The 20,219-nt window shown below is 36.1% G+C and overlaps 2 protein-coding genes across 8 annotated transcripts in view; one reads left to right on the top strand and one right to left on the bottom strand.

The window, feature by feature from the left end:
* Mpp6 (membrane palmitoylated protein 6) overlaps positions 1–17,048 on the top strand; it is a 94,206-nt gene extending 77,158 nt beyond the window's left edge. For all 6 annotated transcript variants that reach the window (XM_027429590.2, XM_027429591.2, XM_027429592.2 and 3 more), the window contains 7 exons: positions 15–146; positions 1,688–1,787; positions 2,093–2,161; positions 4,834–4,995; positions 14,190–14,392; positions 14,764–14,892; positions 16,032–17,048. In XM_027429590.2, the coding sequence (XP_027285391.1) occupies positions 15–146; positions 1,688–1,787; positions 2,093–2,161; positions 4,834–4,995; positions 14,190–14,392; positions 14,764–14,892; positions 16,032–16,208 (972 nt within the window). In that variant the 3' untranslated portion in view covers positions 16,209–17,048. The remainder of the gene's footprint in view (positions 1–14; positions 147–1,687; positions 1,788–2,092; positions 2,162–4,833; positions 4,996–14,189; positions 14,393–14,763; positions 14,893–16,031) is intronic.
* The window catches only part of Gsdme (gasdermin E), a 90,983-nt gene that overhangs the window by 7,159 nt on the left and 63,605 nt on the right, over positions 1–20,219 (bottom strand). Inside the window, exon 11 of one of the 2 annotated variants that reach the window (XR_003487711.2) lies at positions 2,994–3,196. The exons of the other annotated variant lie outside the window; for it this stretch is intronic. The gene's annotated coding sequence lies outside the window, so the exon portion shown is untranslated. Of the gene's footprint in view, positions 1–2,993; positions 3,197–20,219 lie in introns of those variants that run through there. 2 annotated transcript variants of the gene reach the window in all.

Below are 20,219 nucleotides of genomic sequence, written 5' to 3'. Positions count from 1 at the left end.
TTGCTGTGTTTTAGGTATTTGTCAAGTGTCATTTTGATTATAACCCATTCAATGATAACCTGATACCCTGCAAAGAAGCGGGACTAAAGTTTTCCAAAGGAGAAATTCTTCAGATTGTAAACAGAGAAGACCCAAATTGGTGGCAGGTTAGTTTGATTCTCTGGCCAGTATCTAAAAGTTCAGGAAGTGTTTGTTCCCATGATTGTTCCTGCATGAACAGCTTCTACTTCATATCGGTTAGCTTTGTGGGCAGAAGACCACATTGAGAGAGAATGTGTGAATAGCTGTTAATGAAAGCAGACATAGCCTGCCTATGGCACTGTCTCCTGGTCTAAGGGTTAGGTTAAGCAGTTCTCCCACATGGACAATCAATCACCTTCAGTACGCTATAGGACAAGAAGAACTGAATCCACCTGGAGTCATTGTTTTGTCAATGTTTCTTAATTTGTTTTTGCAATTGTTTATATCAGCTACCAACATAGTATTCAAAATTGAAGACAATGACAAATAGAAACCTAGAATCTTTTCAACTCTGAAAGTTGATTGTGGCCTCATTGGAGAACAGGATGAAAGAAGAAAGGCTCTGGGACCCAGTGCCAATTATAAAAATCCCAGTTGCTGGTAACAGGAGTTAACAGTGATGAATAAATGGTTTCTACAGAGAGACCATCTAATCCCAGTTGCTGGTAACAGGAGTTAACAGTGATGAATTCAATGGTTTATACAGAGACCATCTACAGCGTCACAACAGCCTCAGTGCAGTGTGCCCTGCATGTAGATGGGATGGAGACATGTCTAGCAATACGTGCCCCATGGTGAGATAACTAATAAATGAGTGCAGTAAACAGAGTTCATGATTTTAAGAGGTCTTCACTGAAATACTTAGAAGCTTTTAACACTGTACTTCCTGTGGCTGATTGTTTCCTGTCCCTACCCCCCTTTTCCCTGTTTTATTTTCTGCTAATTCCATCTCTTAGTTTTCTAATCTTCTCACCATCATTTGAGTCTCTTTCTTCATTTAGACAGACTTAATTTTAATTCCAGATTTTAGGGTTACTAAAATAAATGATAAATGTATTTTCTGTCCCAATTATAAGGAGAAACATACACACAGACACAAACACACACATAAAATATTTACTGTATTTTATATACTTTTTTTTAAAGGTTCTTATTTTTGTACTAAATGAAGTTTTACCCATTTTAAATTTATTGTTTTGGAAAATGCAGATTCTTACTAGGATGAATTAAAATTTATGCTGTGTATTCCCCAATATCCTTTCTATTTAACCTTGGGAAGTAACATTCTAGGGTAGAGGTCAGTAGTAAATGGCTTATAAAGAATACTTCTTGAGATGCTTTGGGAGCACTTCTTTGTGTAAAATAGCACTCTCCTTTCCTTTTTTGGCGTTCTCTCTCTCTCTCTCTCTCTCTCTCTCTCTCTCTCTCTCTCTCTCTGCACATTATTAATGGTTGTTTCAAAACATCACTACCAGTTAACATACATGTGAGTCTTAGTTACTTACTAGTTGGTTCCTTAGTATGGTGGTGTATAAATGCTTTAACATAGTTCCATGGATTAAAAGGTTGTTTTCCATAGCAAACTAACTTTAACTGACTGGCACTTGTCCAACTTACTAAAATATTGTCTAAAATTTTGGTCACTGAGATATTAATTTGATTCTAGGCTAGCCATGTGAAAGAGGGAGGAAGTGCTGGTCTGATCCCAAGCCAGTTCCTGGAAGAGAAGAGAAAGGCATTTGTTCGAAGAGACTGGGACAATTCAGGTAAAGAGCTGAACACAAGTAACAGGCAGGGGCTGGGCTCACCTTTCTTTGCCTTTTTTTCTGGATACGCAAATGAATTTATTTCAACTACGTAGAGAATTAATCTTTCCTGTGCATCTGCTTTTTCCTCTCTGAAGTAATTTTTTATCCTTTTCTGCCACCTACTGGTAGAGTATCAATTCAGTGACAAATTCACCCCTTCTCCCAGGAGGTAATTCTCCTGTCTCCTCATAAAACATGACTGGGCAATTTAAAGCCATATGTTGACGTATCTTCTAAATTGTATTGGTCTTGTCGTCCTACAGGACCCTTTTGTGGAACTATAAGCAACAAAAAAAAGAAGAAGATGATGTACCTCACAACCAGGAATGCAGGTGTGTTTAAAATCCTTGTGAAAGATCAAAATAAATAGCATTATCATCAGTTAATGTGTTTTAGTCTCTGAATATATAATTTGAAATGAATGCAATTTATATTAGTGCCAATTACTGGGTCTGGCAGGTGAACACATGATAAAATATAAAGAAATTTAAGTCCCAACTTGAATATAAGTTACAGAAGGATGAAGTTACTAGGGTTTATGTTTGCACTAATGCAGAGGGAATGTTATTGTCTATATTTTTTCAGGGCATTTTGATATAGTAATGTGTGTGACATTTCTAAGGGGTAGAGGGACTTTATGAAGATACTAGATTTAGGAATAGAACTATATGCTGCCATAACATTTTCAAGTACATTTTGCAAAAATGGCACTGGGCCAAATAACTCATCTAGTCTAGTGGGAGTCTTTTAATAATCTTTCTCAAATCTTTTAGGTTTTTGATTTTTTTTTTTTTTTTTTTTGGTGGTGGTGGTGGTATTCTTTTTCAAGACAGGTTCTCTGTCGCTTTGGAGCCTGTCCTGGAACTCGCTTTGTAGACCAGACTGACCTTGAACTCACAGAGGCCTACCTACCTTATCCTCCTGTGTGCTGGGATTAAAGGCATGCACCACCACCTCCCGGCTGGTTTTGAATTTTTGAGAGGAGATCTTCTATATGTTTAGGCTGGCCTAGAATTCACTAGTTAATATAGGCTAGCCTCAAACAATTATCTTATACTTTCATTAGGTAGCTCAGGCTGACCTCAGACTGTAAATCCTTCTGCCTCTCCCTGAATCTTTCATCTTAAAGAAAGGAATACTTTTTTAAAGAAAGCAAAATGGTAATCATGAGTAGTAGATACATTTATTAGCTTCATGATACAGTTAAACATCAAATCATCAAGATGTATACTTTAAGAATATAGAATTCCTATTTGTCATTTATGACTCCACAAGCTGAAAAGCCTCTTTTAAAAACCCTTAAATCAAAGGCCTGGGGATGTAGCCATTCTCTGGAATGTACAAGGTGCTAGGTTCAATCCTTAGAGCTAGAAAGGAAAACAAAATAAAAACACCCTCAGACCAATTTGGGTGCATTCCAGAATTAAACCAAAAAAAAAAAAAAAAAAACCTTCAACCTCATTTGCCAAGAGAAATACAATTTAAAGCTACATTGAGATTCTTTCTCACCCCATGCAGAATGGCATTCACTGAAAAAAACTAAAATTCTGGCAGGGATATAGACAAAAAGGAGTGGTCCTGCACTAACAGGAATTAAACTAGTCCAGCCATTGTAGTTATCAATATAGAATAGAATAGAATTACCTTCATTACATAGCTATTCCCATTCCTGGATGTTTACCTGAGGGACTCAGGTTAACACCACAGAAATACCCTACATCATTGTTACTGCACCATAGTTCACAAGAGCTAAGTTATGGAACTAAGCTAAATGACCATCGACACAAATAAAATGTGGTACATGTACACTACAGAATGAAGTTTCTTTTGCAGGAAAATAAATAACAGCTGAAGATAATCATGCTACAAAATTAAGTTGGTCTTAGAAACACAAACATCATGTTTTTTCTCCTACTTGTGGACCCTAGATTTTATATAGATACATAAAAATCATATGTGAGCTGTTGACATTACAGGAGAAGGGAAACCATCTAGGGAAGTAAAAACAGTAAAGTAAGGGATGAGAAAAGGAAGGGTACAGGGAAATGTGCTCAAAGTGCACTGTGTGTCTGTGTGAAAGTGGCCTGATGTGAACCAATATAATACAAAGAATGAAGAAGGAAGCTAAATATGGAAGCTGTCATATTTATTTTTCTTGACTTCAAAGTTACCCATCCTAGTAATAAAGGACACACAAAGAAAATCATACGGGAGGAAGGAATGGTGTTTTTCTCTACAATATTGGTTTAATTTACTATGAAGAAATTGTATGTATACTATGAAGAAAAGGATGAATTGTTAAGATGATAACGTAAGGATGAAGTGTTATTGCTGCAGATAAAGTCAAGCAGTGATAATGGGTAACCTGTTATTTCTGAATCACTTCAGTTTTATTATTCATTAACTATATATCACTTAATTTTTTAAGCAAAATCTATAACTTTTTCATTGATTTGGTTTATAATTTAAAGCAGTAGTCCACTGAAAATGCTTCTTTTTCCAGCATTTAATTTTACGTATAAATTTTAGAATCTTGATATTTAGATGTGAGTGTGCTGTCATTGGAGGTGACAGTCTGTACAAGTGAAGCAGCCAAGCAGGTTGTCTTCTGTTCTACTTTGCATGAACTTTTTAATGTAAATTGCATAAGCTGTAGTTTGATTGGTGTTTAGGTAATCGTTTCTACTGACAAATTGCTGATAAGCCTTTAGTGTGTAGAATATTGAGAAATACACATAAAACTCAAGGATTTTTCTAGCACAGTAAATGAGTATCTGAGGGCAAATGAGTGGGGACAGACATTTAAGTCAAGATATAAATAATTTTCTATACCTTACCAAATTTGTAAAAAAAAGAAAAAAAAGAAGCCTGTGTCAGATGTGCACAAATCAAGTGATAGTTAACTGTCAAGGCAAGAAGACCATAGCATACAGAATACCAGGGAATGTTCTGTGTGTATAAAGTATAACTGAATATAATGTTGTCCCATTATTTTCACATTTAGAGTTTGATCGTCATGAAATTCAGATCTATGAGGAAGTAGCAAAAATGCCACCCTTCCAGCGAAAAACATTAGTGTTGATAGGAGCACAAGGTGTGGGCAGAAGAAGCTTGAAAAATAGGTTCATAGTGCTGAATCCCGCTAGATTTGGAACAACGGTGCCATGTAAGTCTTGTGTTTCCATTTGTTGGGTATATGGAGAAAAGGATTATTATTAACTAACATTAATTCCACATAAAATGTAACGAAGCCAATGAACATGGAAGAGTAGACTGTGCTGGAAATCCGTATGGCCCTGCTGCTGTCTTAGGTAGTGTGCCAGCTGCTGCTCAGTGGTAGTTACATCTGTAAACTCTTCATTCCAGAAGCTAAAGGCAAATGCATTTTAGAGTTGTGGAAATCACATGTATTTGGATTTTCTTGTGTAACTATTATTATCCATCTATTTGTATTTTTCACCCTATACCATACAATATATTTAAAAGGAGAAAGCCTACTAGATGCTCAGATACTAAGTATGACAGTAGCTTTGTGAATTTAGGTAGTCTAGTTTAAATTGAAGCCCTTGGCCCTGCAGAATCATAATAAGCCTGATCCTCTGGAAGCAAGTTCTCAACAGGAGAACAATATTCGCTAAACTTACTGAGACTATGCTGATGAGAACATTCAGGATCAGACTGACTTTGTAATCTTCCTTCCTCCTATCATTTTCATGTTTACATAGAAAATTTAGTGATGTCAGAAATGGAGTAAGTGGAGAGTTCAGATAATCACTGATGTTATAATGTTGCTGCAGCCGGTGTTGGTGGCCCACATCTTTAATCCCAGCCCTCGGGAGGCAGAGGCAAGGGGATCTCTGTGAGTTCCAGGACAGCCTCCAAAGTAATACAGAGAAACCCTGTCTCGAAAAACCAAAAAAACAAATAATGCTTGCTGCCCATTTGACAAGAAGCGTGAGCAAATGGCCTGATAGGAACAACTTCATGGAAGAGAAGGATTTATGGTAGCCTGTGGTTTTCCAGGATTTTCCTTGGCTCCTTTGATATTAAGACTCATGGTAGGGTAGAACACCATGGCAGCAGGAGCATGTGAAGAGGAGGCTGCGGAGAATAAGGGAGTCACCCAGAACAAGGCATGCCCGCAGCCATCAGCTTTCTCCTATGGCCTAGTTTCTAAAACATCCCAACTTTTAATACAGTACCACCAGTTAGGGACAATTCATATTCCAAGCATAGAACACTTGTGGCCTCTTCTCTCCTACAAATCACTTTGCCGAAAGCTAATTTTAATGTGCTATGGCTTAGAATGTCTTAGGACTTGTTTTTGATTGTCTTAGTTTTGTTTGGGTTGTTTTTTTTTTTTTAGATTTATTTTTCTATTATGTTTAACTAGGTGTGACTGTGTCTACATTGGGTATATGCCTGAGTGTAGGTCTCATAGAGACGAGAGGCACAGAACACCTCCTTCCCCGAAAGTTGAAGTTATAGACAGTTGTAAGATACCTGGCAGGGTATTATGAGCTGAACCCAGATCCTGTGGAAGAGCACCATGTACTCTTAACTGCTGAGCCATCTCTACAGTCCCTCCCTAGTTTCATTTTAGCTTTAAAAATACCTTATTTTTTACTCAGTAACAAGCTTTTTGGGGTGTGTGTGTGTGTGTGTGTGTGTGTGTGTGTGTGTGTGTGTGTGTGTGTGTGTGTGTGTGTGTTTCACATATATTTAGTTTGGGTTGCCTTCCCCTTCAACTCTCCCATCTCTGTCCATCCTCTGCCCCCAGCATTCTATTTCCATCTCTTATTATATCTTACCCTCTCCATGTCCTTCTTTGTATCCTTTTTTCCCCCTCGTGTCTCTTTTCTGGTTTCATGACCTCTGCCCTCACACATTCCCACAGAAAATACAGATACACACACATAGAATCGTACAACTAGAGTTGTAAATGAGGAACATGTAGTGTTTATCTTTCTTAACCTGGGCTACTTCATTTAATATTTTTCCAATTCTATCCATTTTCTTGCAAATATCACTTTTCTTTATAACCAAATAAAATTCCCGTGATGTGTGTGTGTGTGTACATACATTTTCATTATCCATTCATTAGTTGATGGCATCTAAATTGATGCCATTTCCTTATAATTTTTTTAATAGAACAACAATAAACATTGGTAACCAAGGGTCTCTTGGGTACATTCCTAGAAATGGTATACTTAGGCCACATCCTAGTTCTGCGTAGAGTAGTTGTGGTGGTGGTATGTGTGTAAATATGTTGTCTTCATGTAGGTATATGCACATGCAGAGGCCAAAGTAGACGTTGCGTATCTTCTTCATTGCCCTCCTTTCCTTACTTTTTGAGACTCAATCTCTCACTGTATCTGGAGCTTACTGTCTGTTTTGAGTAGGCTGACGGGCAGTGAGCTCCAAGGATCCTTTCTGGTTCTATATCTCACCGAACCCCTGCCTCCTGCACACCTCCCAGACAAGCCCCAGTATTTTTTAATGTGCATGGCTCTTTTCGCTTATGTATGTCTGTGTACCACATGCTTGCATGGTGCCCACAGAACCCAGAAGAGAAGAGGGTATAGGATCCCCAGAACTGGAGTTACACCTGGATGGTTGTGAGTCATGATGTGTTGCTGGAAATTGAACCCAGGGGTCCTCTGGAAGAGTAACCAATGCCCTTGCCCTTAACCACTGAGCCATTCTCTAATCCCCTGTGGCTTCCATTTGGGTGCTAAGGAACCAAACTTGTATGACAAGCAAGCAGCTTACCAGCTGAACCATGTCCTTATCTAGTTGTAAGTTTTTTGAAGAGTCTCCAAACTGATTTCCGTAATGATTGTACCAGTTTGCACACCTAGCAACAGTGAATAAGGATTCCCCTTCTCTAGATCCTTACCAGCATTGGCCTATTTTTATGCCAGCACCATGCTCTCTTTGTAACAATGGCTCTATAGTATAGTTTGAAATCAAACAATTTGATTCCTCCAGCTATGTTCTTTCTGTTTTGAGTTGTTTTGACTATCCAGAGTCTTTTCTGCCTTCTGTTTGAGGATTGTGTTTTCTAGTTCTGTGAAGGATACCATTGGAATTTTTATGAGATTGCACTGAATCTGTGGATTATGTTTTGTTTGTAGTATCTTTATAGTATTGCTTCTGCCTGTCCATAAGCAGGTCTTCCCATTGTCTAGCACCTTGTTCAATTCTTTTTTCATTTTGGTTTTAATGGATTTTTTCCTTTGAATTATTTCATCTTTTCAAAGTTAATGCATGTCATATTAACAAAGCTGGTTCAATAATAGCAATAATAAATATGTTCCCAAAAAACAGAATTGTGTTTATATGCTTCCATTCGCACAACTATCCAAAGGTAGTAAACATTCTTTTATCTGTCTGCATCCCTCTGCACCACATCATTACCTCATTTTACTGTATTTAATTATTGCTTTCCCAAGTTCTCGGTTTATTTCTTCCTTAACACCTTCATTCATATAAAATCCACATGCCATTCTCTTCACCAGATTTGGTTATCTTTGACTTTTAGCATATTCACATAGTTATACAAGTATTTCTGTTGTTTCATGATTTCTGCAGAGTTCTCAGTAGCATAACCCACTCTCATTCCTGAATTTAGTGAATTCTTCCTAAATATTTGTCAGTTTTGTTTTTTTCAGAAAAGTTTTTAAATTGTATTTTCTGTGCCTAATTTCAGTTTAATCTTACTTCCTTTTTTCTACTTGCTCTTTGGGATTAGGATACTCTTTTCCCATTTCTCTTAAGTAGAAAGGTTTCTCACTGGAGATTTCCTTTTAACAGACACATATATGTCCTTTCACTTTTATTCTTAACCAAATAGATGCTTTTCTAGTTCATTTATTTGGTTAAAAGTGAAAGGAAAAGTAACAACCCACTGGCTTTGGGTGCCTTCTCTCTGACACTCCTGTTCACTTTTGTTAAGCAGTCTGTCCATATAAGCTACCATCGGTTTCTTTATTTCTTGAAGCTTACCACAGTGCTGACAGAGTCCTCCACAGCTATGCTAGCTAAATTATCCTCTTTGAAAGCAAAGACAAAAAATGTGCTGACCAGCCACCAACACCCAGGACACTTGCCAGCTGCTCTAAAGCAGTACCATTTTCATCTGATCTTACTTGTGATTTCTTATTTGACCTATTTTGAAATATATTATTTAAATTCACACATTTTTTTATTTTTCCAGATTTTCCTGTTAGTGATGATAATTCCATTCACTGTGTCCAGAGAACATGTGTGATTTTATTCCCCTTAAACTCATTGGGAATTGTTTATAGCTTCAGATATAATTTGTCTAGGAGAATGCTCCTTGTTCTTGTACACTTGGGAAAATGCATTTTCCTGTTGTTGACTGGAGTGCTACATAAATATATTCTGCTAGCTGGTCTGTAACATTGTTCAAATCTTCATTTCCTTTGTGACCTTATGTTTGTTCTTCATCACTGGAAGCCTTGAGGTCTGCTCTTTTGTTGACTTGTCTGTTTCTCTCTTCAGTTCTGTTTTGTTTCATATATTTGGAGATTCTGCTATAGTTAGGTACTTCTATGTTTATAGACATCTAACTTCTGGGTGAATTGACCCTTCTGTCTTTGTAAATGCTTTTCATTGTCTCTAGCTTTTGTCTCAGTGTTTTGTCTGATGTGTGTACCTGTCTCTGGGTACTGCTTGCATGTATGTCTTTTCCATCCTTTACTTCCAACTTACTTGTGTCTTTAAGTATAAATTGTCTTTTGTAAACAGCATATAGTTTGATCAGTCTTTCCAATCTATTTTGCCAATCTCTTCCTTTTAGAATTTTATCCATTTAATATAGGTACTAATACTGTAAATGTCCCTTAGTGGGAATTTACTTGATTGTTTCCTCCTAATTTCAGATACACATCAGGAGAGTTGCATCTTGTCTTTGTGCCCATTATTGATGCTAATGTTGGTCATTGATTTAATTATTGTGGGGTTTGGTAGGTTTTTTCCACTACAAATCTGTAGTTTACAGTTAACCAACCTGTTCACAGATACTTGCAAACAGAGCGGCTGTTTTCCACAAATTTTCACCCAGTGATTTAAGCTTCTGTCAGTAATAGAACAATATAAAAGCTTTGCCTAAGTTTGGAGGAACTTCTGTCTGCTCTCAGCTTGTTTAAATACACAAATAAGCTTTATTTCCTAGTGTTCTGACCCATGCTATTTCTGTCAGCTAGTAAAAACTGCTTTGTTGAATGATTGAGCACAGAAAGGAAAGAACTAGGGTTTTATCTAGTCTCTGATGATCTGTGTTCCTTTTTCCTTCTTTACCTTCAGGCCTCTAGAAGAATCGATAACCTCCTGGTTACTTTCAATTTCATAACTGTGGCATCTTGTTAAACAAATCTCATTTTTAGGCATTAAAAACAAAAACTGCTGGTTGCCAACAAAACTGAAGCCATGATTCCAGTTCACAGTTACTGCCTTCCTACAGCTCTTCTTCATCTGTAACACAGTAGCTGTATTGGGAAGGATGGGGTATGGGTTATTTTATTACTTGGTTTATGTCCTTCTCTGCTACTTCAGTTTCTTGTGAGCTGTTGTAAGAGTGAGTGCTAAAAGGAAAGAGAAAGTGTTGCATAAGATCTTGCTTGCTGGAGTTCTTTGTCTTGAATTTCCAAATAGTGTGTCTTCAGTGTCTTTTTTTAGAGTCCATTGGAGATTTCCATACTACAAATTTTCCTGGCCAAGAGTATTAGAATTTCTAATTATATTCCCTTGGAATCTTACCCCAAGCTCTTATACCATAGCTTCTGCAATTATCTCTGTACTGGTTCCAGGATAACCACGCCCCACTTCACTCCCCAAAGAACTAAAATCCAAGAATATTTCAAGTCCAAAGAATTTTGCATATACCCCATGCAAAACTTTCTGCAGATGCTTAAGTCATTTGAATTATTTATGATACCAAAAATAATGTTAAGTGGGCTATAAATAGTTGTATTGCTTAAAGAACAGTGACAAGACAAAACTCTGTCCATAGTCAGTACAGATATTTTTTGTTTGTTTCTGAATTTTCCCATCCATGGCTAGCCTGAATGTACAGGTACAGAGCTAACAGATGTAGAGGGTTAGGTAGTATGTTTTCTCTTACTGTCTTTCTGTGGGAAGAGCCTTCAAGAAAGCTCAGAAAAGTGGGCTATCTTTTGGACATGCATATACATGCATGCATTAGCCTAGGAAAGTCATTTTTGTTTTACCATCAGTGGCCGTACAAACCACCCCACTGCTATGGCATGACAACATAGGCCTTGAGCATTCTTCTGGAAAAATAATTTTACTATGTAGGGAAAGAAAAGACAACACATTTCTCCCTAAACCTATGACTCAAAACTCATTGACTCCTTTTTGGATATACCTAAGATAGTAGGGCTTAGATAGATGGACCTATCTAATGACTATTTTTGGTAAACTGCAAAAGATAGAGTACATCCTTAAAATGATAGCATCTGTTTAGGAAGTCTGAGACTGAAGTTAAAATTCTACTCAGCATTCTATTTACACTCTTACAGAAAGCATTCAAAAGTATTTAATACTGATTTTGTGCTTATAGAATCTCAGTTGCCTTGTTCAGGTCAATGCTGCATACTATACCCACTTAGTATACTAGTCTTTTCTTCAAGCAACTCTAGCTCATTATTCATGCCTTTGTTTCTTAACTTGTCTGGGTTCCCAGAGCACCCACTCTTTTGTACTTTCACATGCTTGAAGTGTGCTTTTATTCAAGGACAACTGACAGTTCAACTTCATGCAACTTCTCCAGTTACCTAGTGGTTGTGGTATAGCACCTAAATATTTGTTGATTAGTCACTGAGAGAGGGAGAGGGAGGGAGAAGAAAAGAGGGAGGGAGAGAGAGAATTTAGTTCTTCTTTGACCTACTACCTAGAACAGGTTTCTATATAATAGGATGACCAATAAGTATTTGATGATGAATGAATCGCCATCATGTGTCTTTTCTGCCAGGTCATCAAAGTTTTTTCATAAACATAGTCTTATCATTAAACAAACAAACAAAAACTCCAATTCAAAAATGGATAAAGAGCTTCAGTAGACATTCAAAATTGCAAATAAAGACAGGAACACCTGCTTGGTATCATTAATCATTGGATAAACCTAAAGATCACAGTGAACCACTTCATAACCATTCGGATGCTGGGAGCAGGGATGAATTGCTATAATGGGGAGGGAGGATTTATTTAAGGTGCACAGAGTTTGGAATGACAAGAGAAAACTCTGGGAGTAGATAGTATACTGATTTATTAGTTGCACAACAGTCTGAGTGTACTTCATGCTACTGAGTAGTATACTTCAGAATGTCTAAATGATAACTTTTATGAATATTTTACCACCACTAAGTTTTTATTCATTCAATATCTTCTAGTTATGTAAGAATACAAATTATTAAAATATGTTCAGTATTTTTAAAATCTGCTGTTCATTGATGGGCACTTAAGTGATATCCCTGCCTTGTGTACTGCAGGTAAGGCCATAGAGTGGGATTGCTTGTTTCCATACATAGTACATATTGTCAGGTGAGGCTAGTGGTGTCATGGTGATTTGTTAGAATTTTTCAGTATATTGTAGAAATAGGATAGAAAAACAGTGTTATCTCAGGAAGATAAGCTATAAATCCTGTTTTGTTTTGCTTTTACTATGATGACCTTGGGCTTGGTTAACACATGGAGTGTTTCTTTGTTGACTCTTTACTGCTAAAATTTAGAATTTTGCCAGTCTTAAAATTTAACTTCAAAGAAGTACCACTATTTAATGTGTATGTGTATAAGCCTAAGGAATAAGTACAGTCATTCTGCTCTATCTGAAAAACGAAAAGGAATTTAAAATATGGCAGTATCCCCTTTGGCATGTCCAGTAGAGGGTAGAGTTATAGTTGAAAACACTTGTAAACATGCTGCCGTGAGCTGGGATTCTCTGAACGTTTTGGGAAGTGATTTGTGTGTGTTTGCATTTACACACTGATACATAAATGTTGTCAAAGCAGGGCTTCACCAGAAGATGCAACTTTTAAATTAGAGTTACATATACTGAACCAAGTCCTTGTGTGTACTTATGTGGGAGGCTTAAAATTATCTTGGATATCTTGTCATATGATCTTTGGTGACATTTCATTTCATGGGTTTTTGTTTGTTTTTGTTTTGTTATTGTTGCTCTTGAGTGAGGAGAACCATCATACCATCTTGAAGATTCTTGAAATTAGTTCAAGACAGCAGAAGACAACTATACATATGATCTCATTATAAACTATACCTTTACCTTGAATTTAAAGTTCTTTTTGTTTTCTTCCGAAAGTTTTCTTGGTGTCTTATGCTTTTTACCCATAAGTTAAAAGTCTGTCGACTTTTTCTTTATATCATTTATTTTAATTTCACATAATTAATGAATTGCTCAGATATTTTCCATTTACTTAACAAAAATGGAGTCCAGTAAAACTTAAATTCAGGCTAATGCTGAAATAATACAAAAATTATTTGTCTTCAAAGCTACTGTTAAATTCGGCAGAGTACACCTTTGCAGAGATGTCAAACATGGTAATAAAATCATTCCTAGTACAGACCAAATTGTCATAACCTTACTTGCCTGAAAGCATTCACAGATGCAAATAACACATGAAAGGTACCCTGCACTTGGACTTTGGAATTGGGGTATTCATTCTGGTTTGGAAACCATAGGTCAGAGTAGAGAAGACCATAATGATAACGGCGTATAAAATCAAGTCCTTAACATTTGGGAGTATCAGAAAGCAGGAAACTAAAAGTAAAGAAATTATGTCCTAATTTGTGGGTAGAATTGCACTTCAGAAAATAGTTACTACCAACTAAGTGGGAGAACTGTGCTCACCTTTGGATAGTCAGTTAAATGTTTGACTGCAAAGAGGAGCAGAGTAGAATCTTCAAGAAAAAGGAGAGCACCATTTATAAGGAAAAGGTATTCATTCACTGGCACCAGGCCTAGGACTGCTAAATAAGTATGTTTTAAGTTTCAAGTTGGATTAAAAATCACATTTTTGATAGAAAGTTTATATTGGGCACCGTCCCTTTAAACATTCTCTTTAGATCAACAAATAGTCCTGTTCAAAGGTTATACAGTTTGTGTCATAGCTGCTATTTTAATGGAAAAGAAAATGTAGACATTGAATAAACAAATATGCATGGCTGTGGCTCAAAACTTTATTTGCGAAACCAGGAGGTAGATCAGTTTAGCCAAATCCATATACTAAGTGAAACATGTGAGGCTATCAATGTGTATTTTAGTCTATATTTCACAATCTACAAATTATTTTATTCCAGTTACTTCACGGAAGCCAAGAGAAGATGAAAAGGATGGACAGGCATATAAATTTGTGTCCCGATCAGAGATGGAAGCAGATATTAAAGCTGGAAAGTATTTGGAGCATGGGGAATATGAAGGAAACCTCTATGGAACTAAGATTGACTCTATTCTTGAAGTTGTACAAACTGGACGGACTTGCATTTTGGATGTCAACCCACAAGTGAGTTGCATGAATTCCAAAGCCATTGTTAATTTTTATTTTCCTGGGGAGCTTTTGGCCGTATGTAGGGTGTGAGGAGAGAGGGAGATGTTTTATCAAGGTGGGAATATGGTTCTTTCTCAACTTCATTATGAGTCCATGGCTAGATACATAGACAAATGTCAGACAGCCAAGAGAACAAAGATTAGTAACACTTGATTTTACAACATTTGGCATTTTAGGAAAGTGCTTTGTAAAGTTAGGACAAGGGGCACAGGCAGTAAATTATGTCCTTAACCTTTGGAAAGAGACAGACTTCTGTTTATACTAATGGCCAGCACACTTCAACTTCTAACATTATATAAATTGGTTTGTAATTACTTTTTGCACAGGCATTGAAAGTATTGAGGACATCTGAGTTCATGCCCTATGTGGTATTCATTGCTGCTCCAGAGCTAGAGACCCTGCGTGCCATGCACAAGGCTGTGGTGGATGCAGGAATCACCACCAAGCTTTTGACGGTAGGGAGCTCTTTTCAAGTTAACACTTTTCTTCTCCCTTTTCTTCTGAGTATGTTTAATCCTATCTAATCATACTTAGGAAGTCACTGCACTATGTAAAGTGCTACAGAGTGAAAATTGATTTACTAGATGTAATTAGGATTTGAAATAATATTGCTTTTACGTGACAGTCCTTCACTTTAAAACAGAACTTGAGATTTAGAAAATGAAAAAGATCAGTATTGGAATATATACATTGTAGTCTTTGCATCTACAGCCCTGTGTAATCCTGAAACCATCTTGCTTCCTTGGATCTTAGACTGTCATCACTCTGTCTAAATGTAGATCTTTTAAAAGTCTTTGTGCCTAAGTATGTTTTCTTCTAAAGTACTTCAAAGTTGCAAAGTTTCTATTTGTCCTTTATATGCCTTTTCTACCAAAAAGTAGGAGCCCTTTCTGTTTTACTTTTATCTACTGATTCTGAAACTTTGCAAACATTAATAGGATCCCAATTCATACTTGTAGAATTACATATGAAGGTGTAGTAAAAGTTTATGGAAAGCTTTACCTTCTCATACAAAACCCATCACTTAGGTACTCTACTCCCTGTGTTGTTCCAAACCATCTAGGACTAGATACAATGCAATCAACAATCTTAGACATAAAGATGAAATCTATGGGTGTGTGTTTTAGCACAGCTTAGTCTTCCAGTCACACTTTTAAGAGTCTCTGCCTTTCTAAGTGACAGGAGACAAATAGGCTTTGAGTTGAACAGCCATTACAAGCTGGGACCCTGGCTTTACACAGGCCATGGGATGACACTCTTTTGGAAAGGATTATATAGAAGTCAGCTAGAAGTCAGCCACTTGTAGTAATTCTTGCATTATCTTAGACTCACCCTAATAGTATTAGGAATTTCATTCTAATGACAGCAGAACAGAAGGTATAGAATACTCATAAATCATGGAAATAGATGGAAAGATTACAACATGAACAGGTATCTGGTAGTACCTTCTTCAGCGCTGTATAAGGTAGATTTTGAGAACTGGCATCTGAATTCCAACAAATATCCAACTCCCTCATTTCTTATTCACATTACATCTGAACAAGTCAGTATGTATTACAATGCAAACTTTTTTTTTTTTTTTTAACATTCACAGGACTCTGATTTGAAGAAAACAGTGGATGAAAGTGCACGAATTCAGAGAGCATACAACCACTACTTTGATTTGATCATCGTAAATGACAATCTAGACAAAGCCTTTGAGAAACTACAAACTGCCATTGAGAAACTAAGAATGGAGCCACAGTGGGTCCCTATTAGCTGGGTGTACTGATGATTCAATAAGGCTAACAGTTAAATAAAACTTTTAAAAAGTGACTCAACAAGTAAACCTTCTACTGGGAGAATACATGCAGAGGTAGAAGGCATCTGCCACATCTAGGCATTTTTATTGTGTAGATTGAAATAACAGTGCACTAGGTGGAATTTTTATATAATTGTGGTTGGGAAGGTGTAATAATATATAATTTCTCTTAATTTTTCTAACTTTTTATGGATAACCTTTCTATTCATATCACATAAAGAAATGCGTTCAAGCATTTTGTAGGTTTTGATTTAGTACCCTTTTTTCATCAAAGGAATTTTCAGATCATTCTCTTCAATGTTGGTCTCACATTTTCACTGTGATAATGAATACTTGAAATAGTTTTGTAAAGCTATCATTCTCTTCAGTGTTTAGTGAAAGGTCAATTATTCTCATTAGAAAAAACTAGTAGTTACTGACTTCTTAATTGGACTTCTTACAGATGCAGAATTTGAATATCAGTGCGATAGCTAGTCCACTTCTATCTTAATCTGACATCAAGTCTTTTCAATGCCACCTCTTACTTCAGAGTATGGCTATTCTTTCTTATTTGTGCAGAGAGATCACCTAGCGCCCCCCCCCCATTTCTCTCTCTAGTGAATACAATGAAGAGCAATAGCTTGCACTCTCTGTAGGCTTACTCTTTTCATTTGTTGCAGTGATTTGCTGATGCTGACTAATGTTGCATTTTAGTTACTTTGTGAGCTCGGGCTGGAAGCAAGGTCATGCAGACAGAGAGTGCCTTATCCTGCAAAACTTCACTCAACTTAATGTTTACTTATTTTCAAATACAAAGTTTCAAACCTGTGACTTCAGTCAACTTTTTTAAAGAAATAGTCAGCAAAAGTATGCCTCTGCAAATGTTTGTGATATTTAAAGATGTCGCTAAGCTGCAAGCAGTTTGTTAATCATCAGATGTGGTTTCTGAAATGGGAAGTGATTTGTTAGGGTATTTGTTCTCTGTGTTGAAACCAAGTCCATTGAACAGTTTACAAAATTTGGAAATGATGACCATCTATTTATATACACAAACATAGCACATACATTATGTATACTAAATAATGTTCTTTACTCTTTAGATTTCGGCTAGGAAAAAGACTTCTTACATAATGATTAGGAACCAAATCCTTTATCTACATTGCCACAGTATAGAGGTTTCCACATTCACCTCGGTGATGTTCTCCTCTAGGAGCTCCAATGGTCCATATTATCCCTTAAGTGCATGCATTTAGTGGTGCAGCTCAGCACTGAACTACACTAACCTTATTTTATATTGCTGCTAGCGTTCCAATTCAGAACAGTCACATTTAAAGGGTTTGGTGCTTAAATACTGGTGAGTGTCTTTGGTGACAGGCTCCAGACACCTGGATTCTGGCTTTGTCTTTCCCCTCATCAAAGTTATATATCCATCTATATAAAGATATTGATAGAGATACGCACATACATGCATACATATGTATATGGTAATAAGCTATATTCACACAATATTTTTTATTATTCCCATAATAAAACACCTAAAGTTACCATACTGTTAATAAAGGGACTCTGCAGGCTTTTAAATTTTAATTCTAGAATTTCATAGCCAAAATATCAATTCTTTTTCTTTTTTTCCAGGACAGAAATTGTTAACAAAGTGGATCATACACTCTTAATAACTTTTTAAGCCACATGTATTTGCTGGAATTCTTGGATTCTCAAAGCATAAAGCATCATAAGTCAAAGCACAGTGTTTACATGGCACCTTGTGACTTAATGTTTCAACACACTGTAATGTAAGTTTGGAGAGAAATTTCAGTTCTGCACTCTCAGGAAATGGACCATATTCCCCAATGTACCTTCATGTTATTTCATGAAGCCTTTCTAAGCAGCTTTGGGAAAATTATATCAGCACAGCAGTCTATCCACAAGTATCTCTACCATCTTGATAACAAAAGAAACAGTAGTTACATATGTATTATATCCTTATCATGTGATACAAAAATGCACACCATCTCTACTTAACATTATTTCTGAACATGGCACTCATAATTAATGACATAAGTAATCACAGATTTCTCCTAATGAAATGATACAGTTTAGTTCACTGTCCTATAGATGCCAATATTAAGAAAGTACAACTGTTTCTCTGTGAAGAATCACTGAACTTGTAACTTAGTCCACACCTGAGTCTGGTAGGAACCATCAAGCCTCACACCAGGATTCCTCCTAGGTATTATGATAAGGAAATTTATACTTCTCTTATTTATAATAACAGAATGTGAAAGGGCTTACAGTGGCATTCAGTAATTGGTAATAAGTAAAATATATACACACACATGCATGTTCTTCAGGAAAATGTTTTGTATGTGTATTCATAAAATGCACCGCAGGATGAGAGTCCACATTCAGTGTTCAGGGCATGGTTATTTCTTCACAACTAATGGTTATATGTATTTTTGCATTTTCAAATGTACAAATGCTTGTAGAAACGATGTCGCTGAACAAGTCATTTAAACCTTTGCTAATGGAATATATTCAATGCCCTACAGTAGATTTTTTGCCTTCATTACCACTGTGCTTTTTTGTGCAGTTTCCATTTTTGTGTTTTTAGATAATAACAGATGTCAAATACATCAGGAATGTCTGTTTTGGCTGAATTGATACAGTTGTTGACCATAGCTTCCTAAAATAGAAATCATAAACCAAATAGGACTAAACCCTAGATTCTATAGTCTGGTAAGGTTATTTATTTTTTTTCCTTTAAAATGCCAAATTAGTTATTAAAATGTTTAAAAAATAGCAGGCCATTGATTATGGCAAAAATGATGATTTTTGTCAGGCTTGGTAATGTAAGCACTCAGGAGGCTGAAGCAGGAGGATTTCCAATTGGAGGCTGGCCTGCATAGTATAACAAGACCCTGCCTCAGAAACAAAACAACAAGAGCCCAGGGCTATAACTTTGGTAGAATGTGTGCCTAAATTAACATGTGTGAGATCCTGGGCTTAATCCCCAGCAACACAAGAAATGATCCCTACTTCAAAAATTAATTAAAATGGTACTTACTTTTATGTATAACAAGTATCATGACTCAGTGATTGAAGTTGATTGCCAAGGCCACCAAATTAGTTAAAACTATTTTAAATGGATAAATTCAAATTATAAAAAGTTTGAAAATGGTAAAAAAAAAAAAATAGCAGTCTACTTATTTTTATGCCTACTGAAACAGTTCTTCATTATTAACACTGGAGGACCCTACCTCCACAGTAATTAATCATCACACTAAAAAAGGAAAAGGCAGTCCTGAAGTTTTGTGTGCATAAATAGTTCATTTTCTTAAAAAATACACACACACACACACACACACACACACAAAGCTATGTGTGTAGTATGTAACTATCTCCCAAAATTAATGAATAATAGAACTAAATATATTTGCCAATATATTACAGCTAGTGTTCTAAGGTTTTTAATTACTTTCAAATTCCTAGACATTCTGATCTATTTTAGATTCTTTTAAGAGGCTTTGTGTCCACCTTGAAGCTGACATTAATCTCCTTTCTGAAGATTTTTTTAGAGACACTAAGCTCAGAAACTGTTTCTCATTATTAGAATTTGATTTCCTTAAGAAAAAACATTTCTGGATGGAGCCTCTTGGGAAATATTTACTTAAACTTTGAAGTGAAATTGTGCTATACGTTAGACTTAAAGATTACAGTGCCTGCCCTCCTCCTGTTCCAAGGGATTTGCTGTGAGAATTCTTACAACATCTGTAATGTATTTGGAGTTCTTGGGAGAAATTCAGTATTTTAAATAATGAGATTATTGTATATAACTGAATATTATTCACAGATTTTTAAGAATACATTTGATGAATAATTCAGCATCATTTTGGTCTTTTTCTAAGTATATATGATACACCTGAAGAAGATGATAATTCTATAGTTTTTTAAGGTAAGGTTGTTTTTAAATTGTATTTTTGTTTTAGCTTTTAAAGTTATATT

The sequence above is a fragment of the Cricetulus griseus genome, chromosome 8, assembly GCF_003668045.3.
Source record: "Cricetulus griseus strain 17A/GY chromosome 8, alternate assembly CriGri-PICRH-1.0, whole genome shotgun sequence".
NCBI lineage: Eukaryota > Metazoa > Chordata > Mammalia > Rodentia > Cricetidae > Cricetulus > Cricetulus griseus.
This window is presented reverse-complemented; position numbering and strand designations above follow the sequence as displayed.